This window comes from Mandrillus leucophaeus, unplaced genomic scaffold (assembly GCF_000951045.1).
Source record: "Mandrillus leucophaeus isolate KB7577 unplaced genomic scaffold, Mleu.le_1.0 Scaffold645, whole genome shotgun sequence".
NCBI classification, from domain to species: domain Eukaryota; kingdom Metazoa; phylum Chordata; class Mammalia; order Primates; family Cercopithecidae; genus Mandrillus; species Mandrillus leucophaeus.
Genome location: NW_012106975.1, coordinates 507,357 through 526,116, shown reverse-complemented (window position 1 = coordinate 526,116; position 18,760 = coordinate 507,357). Strand labels below are relative to the sequence as shown.

The 18,760-nt window shown below is 42.3% G+C and overlaps 1 protein-coding gene across 5 annotated transcripts in view; it reads right to left on the bottom strand.

The window, feature by feature from the left end:
- NVL (nuclear VCP-like) overlaps positions 1 to 18,760 on the bottom strand; it is a 113,525-nt gene that overhangs the window by 26,143 nt on the left and 68,622 nt on the right. For all 5 annotated transcript variants that reach the window (XM_012000978.1, XM_012000979.1, XM_012000977.1 and 2 more), the window contains one exon: positions 16,037 to 16,136. In XM_012000978.1, the coding sequence (XP_011856368.1) occupies positions 16,037 to 16,136 (100 nt within the window). The remainder of the gene's footprint in view (positions 1 to 16,036; positions 16,137 to 18,760) is intronic.

The window sequence follows — 18,760 nt, the reverse complement described above, 5'->3', positions numbered from 1 at the left end:
TTTTTTTTTTTTTTTTGAGACGGAGTCTAGCTCTGTTGCCCAGGCTGGAGTGCAGTGGCACAATCTCAGCTCACTGCAACCTCTGCCTCCCGGGTTCAAGCAATTCTCCTGCCTCAGCCTCCCGAGCAGCTGGGATTACAGGCAACCACCAGCATGCCCGGCTAACTTTTATATTTTTAGTAGAGATGGGGTTTCATCATGTTGGTCAGGCTGGTCATGAACTCCTGACCTCGTGATCCACCTGCCTTGGCCTCCCAAAGAGTGCTGGGATTACAGGCGTGAGCCACAGCGCCCGGCCTTTTTTTTGAGACGGAGTTTTGCTCTTGTTGCCCAGGCTGGAGTGCAATGGTGCAATCTCGGCTCACCACAACCTCTGCCTCCCGGATTCAAGCAATTCTCCTGCCTCAGCCTCCCAAGTAGCTGGGATTACAGGCATGCACCACCACACCTGGCTAATTTTTTTTTGTATTTTTAGTAGAAACGGGATTTCTCCATGTTGGTCAGGCTGGTCTCGAACTCCCAACCTCAGGTGATCCGCTCATCTCGGCCTCCCAATGTGCTGGGATTACAGGCGTCAGCCACCGAGCCCGGCCAACATGTGTTTTTAAAATGTGTATACATTATGGAATGGCCAAGTTGAGACAACTGACGCAGGCATTACCTCATATTCTTACTACTTTTTTTGTGGTGAGATCACTTAAAATCTACTTTCTTGGCAATTTTCAAGTGCCTTTTGGCCACTTTTAAAATGGTGTAGTTTTTTTTTTTGAGATGGAGTCTCACTCTGTCACCAGCTGGAGTGCAATGGCATGATCTCAGCTCACTGCAACCTCGGGTTCAAGTGATTCTCCTGTCTCAGCCTCCTGAGTAGCTGGGATTACAGGCACCGCCCATGTTCAGTTACCTTTTGTATTTTTAGTAGAGACAGGGTTTCACCATGCTGGCCAGGATGGTCTTGATCTCCTGACCTCGTGATCTGCATGCCTTGGCCTCCCAAAGTGCTGGGATTATAGGCGTGAGCCACTGAGTCTGGCCCAAAATGGTATAGGTTTTTTATTTTTTATTTTTATTTTTAGATGGAGTCTCGCTCTGCCTCCCAGGCTGGAGTGCAGTGGTGCGATCTTGGCTTATGGCAAGCTCCGCTTCCCAGGTTCTCGCCATTCTCTTGCCTCAGCCTCCCGAGTAGCTGGCACTACAGGTGTCCACCACCACACCTGGCTAACTTTTTTTTGTATTTTTAGTAGAGACTGGGTTTTACCGTGTTAGCCAGGTTGGTCTAGATCTCCTGACCTTATGATCCGCCTGTCTCGGCCTCCCAAAGTGCTGGGATTACAGACGTGAGCCACCACTCCCAGCCTAAAATGGTGTAGTTTTTAATCCTTTATCAGATATATGCTTTGCAAATATTTTCTCCTAGTCTTTGGTTTATCTTTATATTCTCTTATTTGCATTTTTTTAAGAGACTGGGTCTCACTACGCTGCCCAGGCTGGCCTCGAACTTCTGAGCTCAAGGGATCTTCCCACCTCAGTATCCTGAGTAGCTGGGTTTACAGGTGTGTACCACTGTACCTGGTTTATTGGCAGTCTTTGAAGAGTAGTTCAGTTTATCTATTTGCTCTTTTATGGTTTGTGCTTTTAATGTCATATAGGAAATCTTTGCTTAAATCAAATTTCTCCAATGTTTTCTTCCAAGAGTTTTATGTTATTTTCAATGGTCTTTGATCCATTTTTAGTTATTTTTTGTATGTGGTAAAAGGTATTAAGGTTCAATTTTTCTTTTTGCATATGGATATTCAACTGCTCCAGTACCATTGTTGAAAAGACTATACATTCTCCACTGCATTGCCTTTGTGCTTTTTGAAAACAGCAACTATCTAGATATGCATAGCAATGTTTCTGGATTTTTTTTCTGTTCCTTTGATCTATCTGTCTCAGTTCTATGCCAATTACCATGCTGTCGAAACATCTTTTAATTTAAACATATAAATACACGCCAGGAATGGTGGCTCACACCTGTAATCCTAGCACTTTGGGAGGCTGAGGCAGGTGGATCGCTTGAGGTCAGGAATTCAAGACCAGCCTGGCCAACATGGTGAAACCCTGTCTCTATTAAAAATTAAAAACCTAGCTGAGCATGGTGTTGCGCGTGCCTGCAATCCCAGCTACTCGGGAAGCTGAGGCGGGAGAATCGCTTGAACCTGGGAAGCGAGGTTGCGGTGAGCCCAGATCATGCTACTGCACTCCAGCCTGGGCAACAGAGCGAGGCTCCATCTAAAAAAAAAAAAAAAAACCCCACAAAAAACTCCCCACCACAAAAACAAATCTTAAAGCCAGTTCTATATGCCCCAAGGTAAAGGGGTATACTGATGATAATAAAGCATTCTTAGTTTGGGAGTCCTATAGTCACTTAACATCTCTGACAAATATCACACTTAATATTATGTAGTTTATTATTTTAATAAGTTATTTACAGTAAAAGACATTCTGGACACTTTATATACATCTTAGTATTAGAGGACTTAAACTACACTTCACCAAAGGCTGTTGCAAGATGCTATGTATTACAACATTAGAAATGAGATGCTAATCTCTTCCCTAAACAGGCCCCTACCATTGTCTTTCCCATCTTAGTTAATGTGAACTCATTCTCCCAGTTTTTCAAGCCCAGACCTTGGAGCCATGCTTGATTCCACTTTCCCACATCCTTAACTACTCCATTAGCAAATCAGGTCAACCCTATGACACAATATATTCAGATTCTTTCTACATCCACAGCTATCACCCAGCTCAAACCACCACCATCTTGCACCTGCATTATTCTCACAGCTTCCCAACTGGTTCCCTATTTAATTGTGTCAGAGACAGAATTTTTTTTTTTTTTTCCTTTTGCCCTCTCAACCCAGCTTTTCCCAACTTTGGGAAAACTGGGAAGAGAAAGCCTAAGAGACAGAATTCTTAGGTAGAAGACTAAAAATAACAATTCTGATATTTACAATAAAAATGGCACTAACAATCCCAACACTTTAAAGAGAAAGTCCATTCACTCACAAATGAAATGGCTGCCTGAAAAAGAACCCTCCTTTCATCTGTTGATAAGCAGCACCTACTGTTCTATATCAAGCTCCTCCCTCCCCTCAAAAAAGCTATCACAGCTTGCCATGGGTAAAAAAAATTAATTAAAAAAGAAAAAAAGTTAAAATTGAGAGGTAACAGTAGCAACTTTTAACTTTAGGAAAGTATTAATTTTGTTACAAATGGACCCTCAATTTTTAACAAAGGTAACAAGACAATTCAATGAGGGAGTAATTAATCTTTGCCACAAAGGTGCTAGGACAAGTGGTTTTTTGTTTGTTTGTTTCTGTTTTTGGAGACAGGGTCTCACTCTGTAGCCCAGGCTGGAGTGCAGTGGTATATCATAGCTCACTGCAGCCTTGATCTCTGGGGCTCAAGCAATCTTCCCGCCTCAGCCTCCCAAGTAGCTAAGACTACAGGCATGCACCACCATGCCCATTTAATTTTGTTTTGTTTTTGTGTATTTTTTGTAGAGGTGAGGTCTCACTATGTTGCCCAGGCTGGTCTTGAACTCCTAAGCTCAAATAATCCTCTGGCGTTGGCCTCCCAAAGTGCTGGGATTATAGGCATAAGTCACTGCACTGGGCCTGAAAAGGATATTGACACCCAAAAGAATCAATTTGCACACTTTCCTCACAATACGCACACAAATTAACTCAAAATGGATCAAAGACCTAAATGTAAGAGCTAAAATTTTATGAGAAGAAAATGTGGGAGTTAATTTTAGTGACCTTCAGTTAGGCAGTGATGTTTATACCATTGATACACCATCAAAATTGCAGGCGGTAAAAGAAAAAACATATAAATTGGAATTTATCAAAATTAAAAACTTGTGTTTCAAATGACATCAAAAAAGTGAAAAGACAATCCACAGATTGAGTGAAAATATATGTAAATCACATATCTGATTTTAGATTTGTACCTAGAACAAAGAAGCTACTCAATGACAAGGCAAATAACCTAACTGAAAAATGATTCAAACAGACATCTCTCCAAGGAAGACACACAAATGACCAACAAGCACAATAAAAGATGCTCAACACTATCAGTTATCAGGGAAATGCAAATCAAATCAGAATGAAATACCACCTCACATCCACTAGAATAGCTATAATAAAGACAATAACAGGTATTAGTAAGAATGTGAATAAATTAGAATTCTCATATCTTTTAATGTCAGACTTACTAGTGGGAATATAAAAATGAAGCAGCCACTTTGGAAAAGAGTTTAGCAGTTTCTCAAAATGTTAAACATGGAGTTACCACATGATCCAGCAATTCCACTCCTAGGTATAAACTCAGGAGAAATTAAAACATATGTCCATACAAAAATGTATACATGAATGCTCATAGCAACATTATTCGTAAGAGCCAAAAAGCAGAAACAGCCCAGATGTCCAAATGGTGAATAAACAAAATGTGGTATATCCATACAATGGAATATTATTTCATAACAAAAAGGAATGAAGTACTGATACATTCTATATAAATCTTGAAAACATTATGCTAAAGAAGCCAGACTCAAGAGCCCTCATATTGTATAATGCTATTTACATAAAATATCCAGATTAGACAAATTTATATAGACAGAAAATTCATGATGGCCAGTAGTGGCTCATGCCTAAAATCTCAGTACTTTGAGAGTCCAAGGCAGGGGGCATGCTGCAGGCCAGGAGTTCGAGACCAATCTGGCTAACATAATGAGACCCTGTCTCTCCAAAAAAAAAAAAACAAAGTAGATTAGTGGTTGTCTAAGGCTGGAGATGAGAAAAGTTAAAGGGAATGCTAACAGGCATGAGATTTTTTAAAGGTGACGAACATTTTTTTTTTTTTTTGAGATAGGGTCTCACTCTGTTGCCCCAGCTGGAGTGTAGTGGCGCAATCTCCGCCCACTGCAACCTCTGCCTTCTGGCTTCAAGCAATTCTCCTGCCTCAGCCTCCTAAGTAACTGGGACTATAGGTGCGTACCACCATGCCTGGCTAAATTTTATATGTTTTTGGTAGAGACGAGGCTTCATTGTGTTGGCCAGGCTGGTTTCAAACTGGCCTCAAGTGATCCACTCACCTCAGCCTCCCAAAGTGCTGGGATTATAGGCATGAGCCACACCCGGCCCAGGTGATGCAAATATTCTAAGATTAGATTGTTGGGATGGCTGTAAAGGTATGTAAATATACCAAAACCATTGAATGGTATACTTAAAATGGGTAAATTTTATGATATGTCACTTATATCTCAGTAAAGCTTTTTAAAGAAATGGATCCTCAGACTAGCAACACTATAAATATATACGCTGAAAATAATTACAAGATCAGACAACCTTCATGAAATAGGTTTCTACTCATGATTCATTAAACAAATAAGAAGAATGATGTTTTTTGTTTGTTTGCTTTGAGACAGAGTCTTGTTCTGTTGCCCAGGCTGGAGTGCAGTGGCACAATCTCAGCTCATTACAACTTTCTCTTCCCAAGTTCAACCAATTCTTGTGCTTCAGCCTCCCAGGTAGCTGGGATTAGAGGTGTGTGCCACCATACCAGCTAATTTATTTATTTATTTATTTATTTTTGTATTTTTAGTACAGATGAGATTTTCCCATGTTAGCTAAGGTTGGTCTTGAACTCCTGGCCTCAAGTGATCTGCTCACCTCGGCCTCCCAAAGTACTGGGATTACAGGCATGAGCCATTGCACCTAGCTGTAAACAAATAATTATTGAGCTCTACTACATACCATGGCAGCTATCTCAGCCGAAGTTCTGGCTGGGCATAACCTAATTTTAAAAGGGAAGTACTGTGCCAAAGGACAAAACATACAGGGTTGACCATGGCACCAAGTCATTGTTCAATTACCTTCAAATGCATTCAACAATGACCCAAAGCATCCAGACTAGATGTGTAAGGAAACACTCCATTTAGCTTGGAACTTCAGTGGTAAATATCTTCGTACAATGAAATAAATACCTTCTCTGTGAGCTATCCACTCTTTCATCTGATTATTATTATTTTTTGAGACAGAGTCTTGCTCTGTCGCAAGGCTGGAGTGCAGTGGCGCGATCTTGGCTCACTGAAACCTCTACCTCCCAAGTTCAAGCTATTCTCCTGCCTCAGTCTCCCAAGTAGCTGGGACTACAGGCGCGTGTCACCATATCCAGCTAATTTTTGTATTTTTAGTAGAGACGGGTTTCACCACGTTGGCCAGGATGGTCTCGATCTCTTGACCTTGTGATCTGCCCGCCTCAGCTTCCCAAAGTGTTGGGATTACAGGCGTGAGCCACCGCACCCAGCCTTCATCTGATCATTATTAAGGGCTTAGAATGGACAGAGACTCTAACTAGAACCTACCTCTCACATATAAAAGTGCAGAATAAATCCCTGCCCTGCAGAAGGTTGCACATCATAATCATAATTTACTTATTTCTTCTTTTCTTTTTTTTTTTGAGACAGGGTCTTGCTCTGTCATCTAGGCTGGAGTGCAGTGGTGCAATCACAGCTCACTGCGGCCTCAAACTTCTGGTTTCAAGTGATCCTCCTGCCTCAGCTTCTGAAGTAGCTGGGATTACAGGTACACACCAGTGCATATGACTAATTTTTATTTTTATTTTTTTTGAGATGGAGTCTTGCTCTGTTGCTCAGGCTGGAGTGCAGTGGCGTGATCTCGGCTCACTGCAACCCCCGCGATTCTTCTGCCTCAGTCTCCTGAGTAGCTGGGACTACGGGCACATGCTGCTACCATGCCCGGCTAATTTTTATTTTTAGTAGAGACGGGGTTTCACAATGTTGGCCAGGCTGGTCTCGAACTCCTGACCTCATGATCTGCCTGCCTTGGCCTGCCAAAGTGTTGGGATTACAGGCGTGAGCCACGGCACTTGGCCTAATTTTTTATTTTATTTTGTAGAGATGGGGTCTTGCTTTGTTGCCCAGGCTAATCTTGAACTCCTAACATCAAGAGATCCTCTTGCCTCAGCCTCCCAAAGTGCTGGGATTACAGGTGTGAGCTAACACACTCAGCCCTTATTTATTTTTCAACTAAGCCATGCATAGAAGGCAGAAATTCTTTCTGGATTGTATACTGCTACTGGTAGAAAATAGATAATTATTGAGTAGAAGAGAAAGTACTAAGATACTTGGGTTTCATAATTGTGCAGGAGTATCTTTTTTAAACAGCTAGATAATAGATTAAGGGGGAACAGGCAGTTTCCTAACTGAGAACATCCTTTACAGGAGTTGGTATGTGAAGAAGGGAATGCAAAGATGTGCGTAGGAGAGACTAAGGCTAGGGTACAAGGAACTGCATTTCCTCTGGTTAAGCACAAGGCAGTCGCTTATTTCCAGAAGAGAATGTGGACTTTGATACAGCACACATTAGAAGAGGGCTAGGGTTGTGCGCAGTGGTTCACGCCTGTAATCCCAGCACATTTGGGAGGCTGAGGCAGGAGGATCGCTTGAGCCAGGAGTTTAAGACCAGCCTGGGCGACATAGTGAGACGTCATCTCTACAAAAAAGACTTTTTTTTTTTTTTTTTTTAAATTAGCTGGTTGTGGTGGTACGTGCCTGTAGTCCCAGCTGAGGTGGGATGATCTCCTGAGCCTAGGAGGTCGAGGCTGCAGTGAGCTGTGACTGCACTACTGTACTCTAGCCTAGGCTACAGAGTGACACCCTGTCTCAAAAATACAAATAAATAGATTAAATAAAAGAAGAGGTCTGTCCCAGTTCTTCGGAATAAGCAAAGGTGGAATGGTGAGAGGAGAGTATTTTCATTTACTTTCTAAGCATTAATACTTCAATAATTGAGAAAAAAGTTAAAGGCAAGAAGATGAAAAATAAGAAAAAAGAAGACATTTAGGATATCAGTCCAGGAGGGTTTAACATCCAAGTGCTAAGTACACAAATTAAACAAACAAACAAAAAGTCACATAGAAAGAATGAGAATGACGTGGAACCTTTAAAAAAAAAGCAATGTCTATAAATTATGAAGAAAAATAATTTTAAACTCAAAATTATATCCCAGCTAGGTTACCAATCAAAATTAGGGTGGAATAAAGATATTTTCAAATATAAAAGAACTATAGGGGATGGTCTCACATTTGGAAAAACAAATCAAATATACAAGCAGTCAAAAAAAATCTACTTCCTACATAATCTTTCTTAGAAAAGCCACTGAAAGATAAGCGCCAGCAAAATGAGGGTGTGAGCAAGGTAGAAAAACTACACACAAAAAACCCATGAGATCAGAAACAAAGGGCAAATAAAGGAAAACAGTCAAGGAAGTACTGAAATAACAGCTGTTTAGACCACAGGCATAAAGCAATCAGTCCAGATTAAAGCAGGAAGGTAGAAAGCTCTAGAGGGAGGGCTCCAGAAACAAACAAACAAACAAACAAACAAATGGAACTGGTACATCATTTGAATAAATAACATCGACAGCTGTATAAAATATGTGATGAACAGGAAACAAAGCAAAAGAAAAGAACGAGGGCCACTGAATCGAAGAACAAGAGTTATATGAGAAAGGAAACCTAATCAGTGTCATGCTTGGCTCAGCAGAGAGAAATATTGACACAGCCATAGTAATGTAAACACTAGTGACTTAACCAAGAGTTGTGATCAAACTATATTACAATACTGGGAGGATAGGGGAGAGGACAGATGATGTGACAGTGATGGTGGGAGTGGAGGGTATGGAGAAAGGGTGAATGTAAGATAACTAAATCTTCATCTACCTTAAAACGAGGTTAATGGGCAGTGTTTAAAATTGATAAGAAATAGCTATATGAGCGTATTTGAAAATATGAAAAAAAACAGCTCAAGTGGTTGCCTCTCAGGGGATTAGAAGGGATGGGACAGAAAACTACAGTTTTTGTTATAAGCTTTTCCTGACATTTGATTTGAAACTGGGGTCCCTCCCTCTACATGTGAAAATTACAACTGAAGATGAGAATTGGGTGGGGACACAGAGCCAAACCATATCACTCACCAAGGTTCAACTTTTGCACACGTTTAGGGCTGTTGTGAGGTTTAACATGGTAAAGCATCCAACAGAGGGCCTGACACGTAGTAGGTGCTCCAAAACCTAGTTGTTATTACTGGTGATTGTTTTAAAATAATAGGGACTTGTAAAGAAAATGAAATGAACTTAGTTTCATCTCCTTGAACAGACATTTTAGAACTGAAAATAGACTAACTTTTATCTAAGTGCCCCTATCTCAGAAGTGGCAAAACCTTTTACCCAGTACAGATAAAACAATCTAACAATAAGAATAAGAATAGCCCTTATTTATTTTCTTTCTCTTATCTCACATCTAATTCCAGAAAATCCTATTGGTTTTACTTTCAAAATATGTCTCAAATTTTACCACTTCTTACTTCTCCCATTAAGCTCACACAAATTCTCCATGGACTGACCGTAGATCTTCTGGTTCAGAGTATCTTTTGTGTCAAGGACTTTTTTGGAATACAGAAAGTTTATGGATTGCTTCTTTTTTTTTTTTTTTTTGAGACGGAGTCTTGCTCTGTCGCCCAGGCTGGAGTGCACACTGGCGCGATCTCGGCTCACTGCAAGCTCCGCCTCCCGGGTTCACGCCATTCTCCTGCCTCAGCCTCCGGAGTAGCTGGGACTACAGGCGCCCGCCACCTCGCCCGGCTAGTTTTTTCGTATTTTTTAGTAGAGACGGGGTTTCACCGTGTTAGCCAGGATGGTCTCGATCTCCTGACCTCGTGATCCGCTCGTCTCGGCCTCCCAAAGTGCTGGGATTACAGGCTTGAGCTACCGCGCCCGGCCATGGATTGCTTCTTAAACGTTTTTCAATGTATAAAGTAAAATACATCAGAAAGATTACAAGGAAGTCAAGGGTATTAAAAGCTACCAAACTGTTAGGAAAACTGCTCATTACCCTCCAATAGCTCCCCATCACATCAGAATAAAATCCACACCCCTTACTGTGGCTTAAAAGGCCCCTTGCACCTCTCTATCACTGTCCCCCTTACTCATTTCGCTTTAGGCACACAGGTCGTCTTGCTGGTTTTCCAACACGCCAAGCTTGTTTTCCTCTCAGGGCCTGTATATCATTTGTTCTCTATCTGGAATACTCTCATCTCCCAGATTTCTGCATGGCTTGGTTCGCATCCTTTGGGTTCATATACACATGCCATTTTCTGAAGAAGTCTTCCCAGGCAACAGCACCTAAATCAGCCTCCCCTCCCTAACCACTAGTCACTCTCTATCTTCTCACGCTGTTTCTCTTTTCTTTTTTTTTGAGACAGAGGCTCGCTCTGTCGCCCAGGCTAGAGTGCAAAGGCACAATCTCAGCTCACTGCAACCTCCACCTCCTGGATTTTCAAGAGATTCTCCTGCTTCAGCTTCCCAAGTAGCTGGGATTACTGGTGCCCACCACCACACCCAGCTAATTTTTGTATTTGTAGTAGAGACAGTGTTTCACGATGTTGGTCAGGCTGGTCTTGAACTCCTGACCCCAGGTGATCCATCCTCCTTGGCCGCCCAAAGCGCTGGGATTACAGGCGTGAGCCACCGCGCCCAGCCTCATTTTATTTATTTATTACTCCCACCCCACCCCACCCTGTTCCCCAGCTCCAAAGCAGAATATATGCCGGCAAGGAATTTTGTGATTTTTCATCTTCGAATTCCCACAGCTAAGCAGGATGAAGTATACAGTAAAAACTCAGTAATTATTTGATGAATGAAAGAGCAAATCTCCTTACAGATTGAAGAAAATTGTATTAATATGACTGATCCACAACACCAAACCTTAAGATGACTAAACAACTTGCACAATAAAGGTAGAATGTGTTAAAAAGAGAAATATAGGTACTAAGGATTAAAGCTGACCACAAATATATATATATAAAATATTTAATTAATTAATTAATTTATTTATTTATTTATTTTTGAGACGGAGTCTTGTCGCCCAGGCTGGAGTGCAGTGGCACAATCTCAGCTCACTGCAACCTCCGCCTCCCAGGTTCAAGCTATTCTCCCGCCTCAGCCTCCTGGGTAGCTGGGATTACAGGTGCCCGCCATCACGCCCGGCTAATTTTTGTACTTTTAATAGAGACAGGGTTTCGTCATGTTGGCCAGGCTGGTTTCGAACTCCTGACCTCAGGTGATCCTCCTGCCTCAGCGTCTCAAAGTGCTGGGATCACAGGTGTGAGCCACCGCACCCAGTCTACTGCAAATATATTTACACTTCCATTTTCTCTCCTTTTAGAAGCTGGGCCTTTCTGTCAGTACCCTGAACAATAGAGTTTACCTAGTCTGGACTTTGCCTTTAAGAAGAACGGCAGCTTCCATTTTCAACGCTTAGAATCTGCCTACCATGTAAGAAGTGCAAACACCCTGAGAGAAGCACGCTACTGGAAGCCCAAGCCACATGAAGAGGCATTAAAAGATGATAACTGGGGCCAGGTACGGTGGCTCACATCTGTAATTCCAGCACTTTGGGAGGCTGAGGCAGGCGGATCACCTGAGGTCAGGAGTTCAAGACCAGCCTGACCAACACGGCGAAACTCCATCTCTACTAAAAAATACAAAATCAGCTGGGCGTGGTGTGCATGCCTGTAATCCCAGCTACTCGGGAGGCTGAGGCAGGAGAATCACTTGAGCCTAGGAGGCAGAGGTTGTAGTGAGCCGAGATCACACCACTGCACTCCAGTCTGGGCGACAGAGTGAGACTCCGCCTCAAAACAAACAAACCCCAAAAAGATGATAATTATTTGGGGGCTCGGTTGGGAGAGAGACCAAGGATTGTGAAGACATTGTGAGTAAAGAGGCCACTGTGGAAATGGATTCTCTGGTCCAGCCACTCCAGCTGATAGCATGCGGATCCAAGATGAACCACCCAGACAAGCCCATCTCAAATTCCTGACCTAAAAATTGTGAGCCAAGCAAAAATGGTGATTTTTTTTTTTTTTTTTTTTTTTTTAAGATGGAGTCTCAATCTGTTGCCCAGGCTGGAATGCAGTGGTGCGATCTGGGATCACTGCAACCTCCGCCTCCTGGGTTCACGTGATTCTCCTGCCTCAGCCTCCTGAGTAGCTGGGATTGCAGGTGCCCACCACCACACCCAATTAATTTTTATATTTTTAGTAGGGATGGAGTTTCACCATGCTGAGTAGGCTGGTCTTGAACTCTTTACCTCAAATGATCCTTGGCTTCCCACAGTGCTGGGATTACAGGTGTGAGTCACTGCACCCAGCCACAAATGGTGGTTTTAAAGCACTAAGCTTTACAGTAGTTTGTTATGTAGCAACGGCTAACCAGAACATCAAACAAGGAGGGAATTTTTTTTTTTTTTTTGAGACGGAGTCTGGCTCTGTCACCCAGGCTGGAGTGCAGTGGCCGGATCTCAGCTCACTGCAAGCTCCGCCTCCCGGGTTTACGCCATTCTCCTGCCTCAGCCTCCCGAGTAGCTGGGACTACAGGCGCCCGCTACGTCGCCCGGCTAGTTTTTTGTATTTTTTTTTTTTAGTAGAGATGGGGTTTCACTGTGTTAGCCAGGATGGTCTCGATCTCCTGACCTCGTGATCCGCCCATCTCGGGCTCCCAAAGTGCTGGGATTACAGGCTTGAGCCACCACACCCGGCCAGAGGAAATTCTTAAAGCTAAGCAGACAAGAAGTTATAAGCAATCAAAACAATGTCACATGATAGTATATAATGGAGCAGAACTGCCAAATAAGCATGAAAACAAGTGAAGAAGATCTAGAACATTTATTATTACTATTATTATTTTTTGAGACAGTTTCGCTTTGCCGCCCAGGCTGGAGTGCAGTGGTGCAATCTTGGCTCATGGCAACCTTCACCTCCTGGGTTCAAGCAATTCTCCTGCCTCAGCCTCAGCCTCCCAAGTAGCTGGGACTACAGGCGCATGCCACCATGCCCAGCTAATTTTTTTGTATTTTTAGTAGAGATGGGGTTTCACCGTGTTAGCTGATGGTCTCAATCTCCTGACCTTATGATCCGCTGGCCTCGGCCAGATCATTTATTTTTAAATGTAGGTCATTAATGCAACAGATTTGTTAAAGGGGAAAAAAGGATGGAAGAGTTTTAGGGGAAGACAATATACATACATAGGGAAAAAAACAAAACACCGGTACCACATTATGATTCATCTGCCATTCTTAACACAGGTTTTAAAATAAACAGGCCAGGTGCAGTGGCTCATGCCTGTAATCCCAGCACTTTGGGAGGCCGAGGCAGGCAGATCACCTGAGGTCAGAAGTTTGAGACCAGCCTGGTCAGCACGGTGAAACCCTGTCTCTACTAAAAATACAAAAATTAGCTGGGCGTGGAGGCACGTGCCTGTAGTCCCAGCTACTTGGGAGGCTGAGGCAGAAGAAACCTTTGAACCCGGGAGGCAGAGGTTGCAGTGAGCTGAGATCACGCCACTGCACTCCAGTCTGGGCAGCAGACCAAGACTCTGTCTCAAAATAAATAAATAAATAATAAAATAAACAAACTTAAAATATGGTGAGGGCTGTTAACGATAGAATATGTTATACAGGAAACGAAAGACTGATGCTGTGGTTTGAACGTATTCCCCAAAGTTCACGTGCTGGAAACTTAATCCCCAATAAAACAGTGTTGAGAGGTGGGGCCTTTAAAAAGTGATGAGGTCATGAGGGCTCTGCCTCATGAATAATGCTGGTTCCAAGGGAGTGGGTAAGTTATTGCAGGAGTGGACTCTTGATCAAAAGATATGTTTAGCCACTCTCTCTATTTTTTAAATAATAGAGACAAGGTCTCACTATGTTGCCCAGGCTGGTCTTAAACTCCCAAGCTCAAGCGATTCTCCTGTCTCGACCTTGTAAAGTGCTAGGATTACAGGCATAAGCCACCATGCCCAGCTTGGCCACTTTCTTCCTTTTTTTAATGTCTAATCATTTATTAACTATGTTTCTGTATTATATTATTAATACATTGCATACATGACAAGCCATACATCAAAACCAGATAGTACAATTAAATAAAATAACAGATAATAATTTTAGCATTTTCTTGTCTCACCACCAACAGATATTAAGCCCATCCTTACTAATTTATGCTCCTCACTTTAAAAAGGATGATCACACACCAGAAAAAACTAGATCAATGTATTTCTTCAAAGAGGCTTTTTTGAGAGAAACACGGCCCTCATTTCCTACTCCCCAGGATCCCCCCCTCTCTGCTTCTCTCTTCTCCAGGTTTCCTCTAATGAAACCAATCTTTTGCTATACAAAATGCTTTTTGGTAGGCTGAGGAAAACAGTCAGTTGTTCAGGTCAGGCAGTTGAGATAAATGTCCAAAGATAGAGTAAAATTAATTAAACTTTATTTGTCCACCCTTATTCATGGGACCATGGTTTCTTCCTGTCCAGGCCACTTTCCTTTTGCTCTCTCATGCATGCTCTTGTGCTCTTCCACCCTTTCACCTTGGGATGATGCAGCAAGAGGGCCCTTGACAGATGCAGGCCACTCAATCTTGACCTTCCCAGCTTCCTGAACTAGAAGAACTGAATCTCTTCTTTTTAACACTAATTACCCAGTTTCAGGTATTCTATTATAGCAACACAAAACAGACTAAGACAAGCATCTTTTTGAAATATGTGAGAAAAGATCTGTATCTTCTTATGAAAGGGAAAATGTGATTCTGTTCAACTCTGAGGGACTTTCTTCTAGAATGACTCTGTGATTTTATGACCTAATGACTGTTCCCACTACTATTACGAAACTGCTTATGAACATGATAATAATTACTAAATAGCTACCTGCTGTTTACTACCACTGTGGTAGATACATTACCAACATCATTTAACCTTTGTGGCAATCCTGCCAATTAAGTATTATCATCCTCATTTTAAAAGTGCCAAAATGATGGTCAGCAAGATGAAGTAATATAGTCCCAAGGTCACTATGGTATAATACAGAATATAATTGGTCTTTGCCCATCGTTCCTGGCATAGACCTTCAAAAATCCTTGCAATTTCCTGAATGCCAGGAATATCTTTGTTGAGCTAATATGGTGACACATAGTGGCCCCACAGATAGCTTCAGGCAGGGGACTGATCACCAGAAAGATCAAGCATGTGATTAGAGTTGTAACTCTGAGCCACCTTCTGCACTTCTATAGTCTTGAGCCCTTTTCTGAATCTCTCAAAGAATGCTTAACCTTGAAAACAATTTTCAGTAATCATTAAGGGCAGATATGAGGGCATGGCTCCAGCATAAAACCTTAAAAATCTATCTTTAACTTCTAGTAGAGTGAAGAGTATGGTTTTTATTTCCTATAAGCTAGCGAGAAACCATAAAACACAAATTCTTAAAATACTTTTGTGGTCAAAAGTGTATGCCGGTCGGGTGCAATGGCTCACGTCTGTAATCGCAGCACTTTGTGAGGCCGAGTTGGGTGGATCACCTGAGGTTCAGGAGTTCAAGACCAGCCTGGCCAACATGGCGAAACCCCATCTCTACTAAAAATACAAAAAATAGCTGGGCATGGTGGCAGCACCGGTAATCCCAGCTACTCAGGAGGCTGAGGCAGGAGAATCACTTGAACCCAGGAGGCAGAGGTTGCAGTGAGCCAAGGTCATGCCACCGCATGCCAGCCTGGGTGACAAAGTGAGATTCTGTCTCCAAAAAGAAAAAGAAAAGAGTGTATGCTGCAACTGTTCTCAGCCAAAAAGAGCTTTCTAAGCACGAACACAGAAAAGCAATCTCATGGGATCCAAGCAGTAATACTATGCTTTTTACTATAGCTTATGCAAAAGCTTTCTAAGCCTTTATTTCAACTACGAAGTTTCCTTTCACAGAACCAGAAAGGGATTATCCAAATTTAATCTTCCTTTCCTAGGATGCGTGTGAATTATATTGTTTATAAATGCTACAAGTTTTTACTTTTATTTTTAATTATCTGAATCTCTTCTATGGAAATGCTGTAAGTTTTTAGATTCATCTGCGTTACAATATTTTTATTTCTTACCTGGCCTGTTAGTGGCTGCCATAATAAAAACCTGCTGGCGTGCTTCCAGACCATCCATCTCTGTAAGTAGCTGATTCACCACTCGGACACTTGCCCCTGTCTAAAAAGACATAAATCTGGTTCCATCAGCTCTCAATATAAAGGAAAAAAAAAAAATTTTTTCTTCCCCATGAAAATAATACATTTCCCCATGCAAAAGAGATCACAGTGATCATTTTCCAAGGAGCCACTATCTGCACACACTGTGCAAAATGTGTTCTCATCAGAGGACCTCCCCAGCAATCCTATTATTATCTACAGTCTAAATGAGGAAAGTGAGGCTCACAGGGGTTACTTGTCCAAGTTCTCATCACTAGGTAAAGGAAGAGATGAGACTCAATCTCAGGCTGAATGTATCCCAAGGTCTAATGTTTCTGAGTTACTCAAACATCTAACCGTCACAATACACTTCCCTTGGGGCGAATCTACAGCTAGCTTTTGTTTCTTTGGTAGAGATGGGTCTTGCTATGCTGTCCAGGCTAGTCTTGAACTCCTGGCCTCAAGCAATCCTCTTGCCTCAGCTTCCCAAAGTGCCGGGATTATAGGTGTGAGAGATGCACCCCACCCAGACTAAGCTTCTTTTTTTTTTTTTTTTGAGATGAAGTTTCGCTCTTGTTGCCCAGACTGGAGTGCAATGGTGTGATCTCGGCTCACTGCAACCTCCGTCTCCTGGTTCAAGCAATTCTCCTGCCTCAGCCTCCCAAGTAGCTGGGATTACAGGCATGTGCCACAATGCCAGGATAATTTTGTAATTTCAGTAGAGATGGGGTTTCACCATGTTGGTCAGGCTGGTCTTGAAACTCCTGACCTCAGGTGATCAGCCCACCTCGGCCTCCCAAAGCGCTGGGATTACAGGAGTGAGTCACCACGCCCAGCCCTAGACTAAGCTTTTGAACCCCAAATTTCCCAGTACATCAGGCATTCTAGATCTCATTTTATTTTTAAAGTCAGTCAAATTTAACAGTGGGAGGTTGTATACCACCTTTGGTGAGACTAATTTTTTTTTTGAGGCAGGGTTTTACTCTGTAGCCCAGGCTAGAGTGTAGTGGTGTGATCTCAGCTCACTGCAGCCTTCCCCTCCTGGGCTCAAGCAATCCTGCCACCTCAGCCTCCCAAGTAGCTGGTACTACTGGTGTGTGCCACCACGCCTAGCTAATTTTCATATTTTTTTCTAGAGATCCTCTTGCTATATTGCCCAGGCTAGTCTCGAACTCCTGAGCTCAACCGATCCTTCCACCTCGGCCTCCCAAAGTGCTGGGATTACAGGCTTGTGCCACTGCAACCGGATGACACTAATGTTAATAAATTCTGATAACCCACCACCATCAGACAAGCCAGGTGTTCCAGATCTTTTTAGTGCAACACATATGGGAGTATCTGGGACACTGATGAGGTATTTTCTCTTTTCCTCGAAGCAAATAATACAAAGTAAAGTTATCTCAGCAATATCTAGGTGAAAGGAAACATCCAGGGAGTTGGTATAAATTCAGGGAGAGGGATAAATCACTTAGATACAGAAACAACAAAAAAGTTTTAAATGAAGGAAATGAGAAAAGTGGTGCTGTGTTTTTGGTCATTAATTGTTTTTCTTCACCATAAATTTTACATACACAGGTGGTAATGGGCTTACCTCATTTCTTTCCTTTTTTTTTTTTTTTTTTTTGAGACAGGGGTCTTGCTCTGTCGCCCAGGCTGGAAGTGCAGTGGTGAGATCTCAGCTCACTGCAACCTCTACCTTCTGGGCTCAAGCAATCCTCCTACCTCAGCCTCCCAAGTGGCTGGGACTACAGGTATGCACCACCACACCTGGCTAATTTTTCTTTTTTGTGTAGAGTCAGGATTTCACCATGTTGTCCATGCTGGTCTTGAACTCCTGGACTCAAGCAATCTGCCTGCCTTGGCCACCCAAACTGCTGGGATTACAGGTATAAGCTACCACACCCAGCTTACCCCACTGATTTCTCTAGAAAGAAAAATTTGGTGTTCCTTATTGTCACTCCTGGGGAACATAACACTAACAGAATCATAATCCATACTCAAAAATATAAGGAAGTAAAGGGTAAAAAATATTGTTGTACATAAGCAAGACGAGAGTCAATACAAGAATGACTGATAGATTTTTCTGTATTAAAGCCATAATATTCTGGCCGGGCATGGTGACTCACACCTGTAATCCCAGCACTTTGGGAGGCGAGACGTGTGGATCACCTGAGGTCAGAAGTGCAAGACCAGTCTGGCCAACATGGTGAAACCCCGTTTCTACTAAAAATACAAAAAATTAGCTGGGTATGGTGGCAGGAACCTGTAATCTCAGCTGCATGGGAGGCTGAGGCAGAAGAATTGCTTGAACCTGGGAGGCGGAGGCTGCAGTGAGCTGAGATCACGCCACTGCACTCCAGCCTGGGCGACAGAGTGAGACTCTCTCAAAACAGAAAACAAACAAACAAACCAAACCTATAATATTCTATATAATAAAATTAAATATAAGTCGTAAGACTGGGAAAAATAGTATCAACACATAATTAAATAAAAGACTACTTTCCATCACAGAGTACCAATTAACACAAAAAAAGAAAAAGACAGCAATAGCAAAAGGGCTGAAACATATGATCAAATAATTTCAAATCACTGGAGACAGTCTACCTCATGGTAGTCAGGGACATGTATACTAAAATGTAATATGAT